The 4,814-nt window shown below is 35.9% G+C and overlaps 1 protein-coding gene across 1 annotated transcript in view; it reads left to right on the top strand.

The window, feature by feature from the left end:
* The window catches only part of LOC109851563 (SH3 domain-containing protein 2), a 37,135-nt gene extending 32,646 nt beyond the window's left edge, over window positions 1-4,489 (top strand). The window contains exons 5-10 of the mRNA XM_020421763.1: window positions 362-463; window positions 647-847; window positions 949-1,011; window positions 1,145-1,297; window positions 1,390-1,464; window positions 4,072-4,489. Coding sequence (XP_020277352.1) covers window positions 362-463; window positions 647-847; window positions 949-1,011; window positions 1,145-1,297; window positions 1,390-1,464; window positions 4,072-4,188 — 711 coding nt within the window. The 3' untranslated portion in view covers window positions 4,189-4,489. The remainder of the gene's footprint in view (window positions 1-361; window positions 464-646; window positions 848-948; window positions 1,012-1,144; window positions 1,298-1,389; window positions 1,465-4,071) is intronic.

The following is a 4,814-nucleotide window of genomic DNA, read 5'->3' on the forward strand; positions in this document are numbered from 1 at the left end:
GATGGCTTTGTCGTTGTAGACAATCACTTGTAAGTTGCTGGTTGTATGGTTTAGCCACTAGTTGAAAGGTCCAAACACCTAACATCTGTCCCGTTTTATAGAAATAAATCAGTGTTTTGCCCTTTCCTGATGATGACTACACCTAGCTGACAATAATTCAAACCCAGTGCTGAATAAGGACTTATTTGCAAATATTTTTTTTGGTAATTTTATAGATATTTATCTTTCTCTTTGATCTAGATTTTTGACTTTTCCCCATCTTGAACTTTTTTAAACTACCTTATAGTTATCACATTAATTGTCATTTCATTCCCTTTGGTTTTTGTCATTGCATGAGTACTTTGATTTGTTGGCTTCCCAGGTTGCTGAACCCTTAAGAGCAATGGTAATGGGTGCTCCATTGGAAGATGCTCGACACCTTGCCCAGCGTTATGACAGGATGCGGCAAGAGGCTGAAGCTCAGGTATTACCGCTTGAACCCCATTGGTTTCTGGTATACTTATATTCCAACATGATTTTCCCCTCTTTCTGCTCAAAACCTAGTTTTTGTCTTCCTGAAAATAATTTGGGCATTATTCATGAAATAGCTTGTCATAGCCTATTATTTTAAATATACTAAATTCTTTCTGCCTTTGAACGTGTAAAGGCTATTGAAGTATCAAAGCGCCAGATGAAAGTAAGGGAAACCCCTGGTAATGTGGATAATAATTTGAAGTTGGAAGCTGCTGAATCCAAGCTGGAGGATTTAAAGTCAAATATGACAGTGTTGGGTAAGGAAGCTGTTTCTGCGATGACTGCAGTTGAATCTCAACAACAAAGATTAACTTTACAGCGGCTCATTGCAATGGTACTTAATTCATCATTTCCTGATTATGTTACCTGAACTGCATATTGCATGTATGGTTATTTAGCTATGCTTGACTTGTATTGTTGCCATCTACATTGCAGGTTGAGTCAGAACGAACTTATCACCAGAGAATCTTACAAATCCTTGACCAGCTTGAAGCTGAGGTAAACAATGCCTGCAATAATGCTGTTTAGCCAATAATTCTTTTTGCAGATAAAATGTGAACAATTCGTAGTTATGCCAAAGTATATTGCCCTCATTTGTGTATTATATGAGTTTCTGTATTCTGATTTACAGATGGTATCAGAGCGACAAAGAATTGAAGCATCTCCAATTCCAGTTGTGGAAGACCCAATGCCGCCACCTCCATCTTATGAAGAAGTAAACGGAGTGTATTCATCCCATACAGTTGATGGATCAACTGATGCGATGGGATACTTTTTAGGAGAGGTAATAAATAGTTTATTGATAATCAAATTTAAGCTGTGTAGCTATTTAGATCTCTTGTTTCTATATACTATCTTGCCGCATGCACTTTGTAGGTTATACATTCATATCAGGCTGAGTCAGATGTGGAGCTTAACCTGTCTGTCGGAGACTATGTTGTAATAAGAAAGGTACTTGCCATCATTTCCTTGTGAACTTTATCTAAAGTCCTTAAACCCATGGTTTAGATCACTTTGATAAGATAGAAATGAAAGTTATTCTGCTCTAATTCTGATTCTTATACTCTACTCTATCTTTGGGTGAATTCTTTAAAATTGCTGCTTTTATTTGATCTATGGGTTCCGTGCTGACAGCATTTAGCAGCAATAGCTCCTTTTTCTTTTATCTTCAGGAATAAAGGCTAGTTATAAAGTGCACCCTAACTGTTATAGATGATATGTCCTTGACATATTTCCCTAATACTGCTCCTATCTATTCCATGAAGTCAGTCATCTTCTGACATATGACTGGAAGAAAAGAGGCGGGAGAAAGGAGTGATTGAAGCAGAGGTGGTGATCGTGTGTTTTGTGTGTGTGCACGTGCTCTTTTTTTGGTTGTTTCTTTGGGCCTGGGGGGGTGGGGTGCTTGTGCAATATACATTTAGTCGTTTTTGAGTAGTGTGTCTGCATACAATTGACCATGGTTTATGGAACAGAGTGTGGTAATTAAAACCCATGTGCAAATTGAGTGTATGAGGAATGAGAATATTATGATGGCCTATACACTTAAAGATGGATGAAAGCAGTGCATTCATAGGAGTTCAGAGGTTCTTCCCATTGAGGATAAAATGAGAGAATAGATTGAGATGGTTTGGTCTGCCTGGGGACCTGCGAGAATTTCTGGCTTAAAAAATAGAATTAAAAGATTAAGATGGTTTTGCTGAAAGATTTAGATGGTTTTGCTATGTACAATGGAGGCCAATAAATACACTGGTTAAGATAAGTGATAAAATTATAGTTAATGGACTAGAGATAGACCTACAATAAATTGTTGGAAGTAATTAAGAAGAATATGATAATAATCTAACATAACAGAATAGATGACTTATATAATAATCTAACATAACAGAGTAGTAGATGAATATGATAATAATCTAACATAGAGTAGATGACTTATATAAAACTGAATGGAAGAAATGGATTCATGTAGACCCCAGAAATTTGGGATAAATGCTTTGTTGATTTATTTGGGCAGTGTGTGCCTCTTATTTATGTATTTATTTATTTATTCATTTACTTATTTATTTGTTTATGGGGAATTGGGATTAGCTTTGTTGTCAATCTTTTAAGTTCTACATGATTGCGGAGGGTTGTAGATAAAATAAATCAGTAAATACTTCATATACTTTAAGAATTCTCAATTGATTAAGATTGATTTGATTTGTTTTAGAGATTCTAGTTTCTTTAGACTTCTGCTTTAGTTAGGATTGGATTATAGGACTGGAGAATTTTAGTTAGATTGAAATTCTAGTTTAAATAGGATTAGTACACTTAGCCTATGAAGCACGGACACGCATAACATGAAGCCGTGTCGTGTCGTATCCGTGTCGGACACACGTGTCAAACACACATATCCTATGTATTTTTTAGGATTTGCCTCATGTCGGCGTGTCGGATGGCCGTGTCGGATCCGTGTCCGTGCTACATAGCACTTAGCGCTGTCATTGTATTATTTTTCTTTTGTTAGTGAATTGATTGTATTTTTTAAATTCTATGAAGATTTTTGCATGGAAATGCTTAATCCAGGAGTAAAGCAACCTCAATATCTTATTTTTTGTTGTGCCCCTTTCTTGATACTCATATTTAGGCCTTTGTAAGAAAATGTATTTTGTTTTGCAGCTTGTGAGTATCTGCTAGTTTTTTTTCCTACATAACCAAGTATCTTTGACATTACTTTTGAAAAGCTTCCCCCCCTAATTTCTACTTTTTCTTCTGTTTTCCACTCTTTGGATTTTCCCTAATGACTGGTTAAAAAAAAAAAAAGTGGAACTGGTGTGTTTGTTGTTGTTAATGTACTACAATTTTCATTCGTGATGTTGCTGCTAGCTCTAACCCAGTTGATACTTCTTGGTTGTTGACTCTAACTTGATAAGTATCAACCCTGAGAGCCCTTCAGTAGTTAATTGCTACAAGTAGTCATAATCCTGAAGCTATTGGCAAACATTCGGTAAAACTGTTGGCACTTAATTTGTTGAAGTATATGAGTAACACCATTATTGGCTACTCAAATTTGTTAACCTAGTTTAAAGTATGTTACGAAATATATTATATGCAAATCTAGATAATGATAAGCGCATTGGCAAGTCCTGGAACCAGCAAGTAGCGTCTCATAAGTTGGGTTGTCTTCACAGGATGGCTTTCTTCCAAGTTCCTACCAGTCTTTTAAGGTTTCTTGTGATGGCAACGGTTTTCTTGGCTTTAAAATTGGCATCAAATAGAAGTTCGACAGAAGTCAAGTTGATAGCTGAATAGGGTTACAAAAATTATATCCACCTGATCGTGTCATATTTTTTTTTTTTTGACTTCTGACTTAATCCACTCTTTTTTGTTTGTTCTGTATTCTCTGTTTTATTGTTGGTTATTCGTGTGGGTGTGCGGTGGGGTGATGGTTTGTTGGAGTGTTGAGGGGTGAGGGGTGTTGAGCCATGATGAAAGAAAATTAGAACCTGCTTTGTTTAGCTGTTTATATTTACGCTGATACGCTTGGAATTTTGCTAATCTGAGAAGCGGTGTCCGCAGGTGGCTGGTAATGGTTGGGCGGAAGGGGAATGCAAGGGGAAAGCGGGGTGGTTCCCTTTTGGATACATTGAGAGAAGAGAACGTGTTCTTGCGAGCAAAATAGCGGAAGTGTTTTGAGATTTCCATTTATACCCAAGCTCAACGCTTTTTTATTTTGTGCTCCAGGTTCACTGGTTTTCTATATATATAGAGGTTATGTATAATTACCCAAACTGTTCCGCGTATGGCTTGCTGTCATCTTTCGTTTCTTTTTTTCCTTTCCTGCCTTTTTTTTGGCATCTCGTGTAGTTTCTGCAGCTTGTGCATCAGTATGTGAACTGTTGATTGAGTAATATGTTGTTCTTGTAACCCGTTATAGCTTGTTCAGGTGATTTCTTGGGGAAATATTATGAAATTCTATTAGAAACTGTGGCCGTCATTAGTTGTTTAAACGTATCCACAAATAATAATAATGGGAGTTCAAATTTCATGATTTTAGAAGCTATAACCTATAAATTTTGGTTATTATTAGTTGTTTCAACTTTTTTAGTCATTGCGACCTATTGATAAATAATTTCTTGTGGTCAAAAGCTCAAATATTTCAAGAGCTATAACCCACAAATTTTTACTACTTTTAATTATTTCAATCTAGATGAAAATAATTTCGTGGAGTCTAAAATTTATGATTTTATGAATTATAGTCCATGGTTCCAAACTATTTTTATTCGTTTTAACCTATTGGCTAATAATTTTGCGAATTTTAA

Source organism: Asparagus officinalis, chromosome 8, assembly GCF_001876935.1.
Source record: "Asparagus officinalis chromosome 8, Aspof.V1, whole genome shotgun sequence".
NCBI classification, from domain to species: domain Eukaryota; kingdom Viridiplantae; phylum Streptophyta; class Magnoliopsida; order Asparagales; family Asparagaceae; genus Asparagus; species Asparagus officinalis.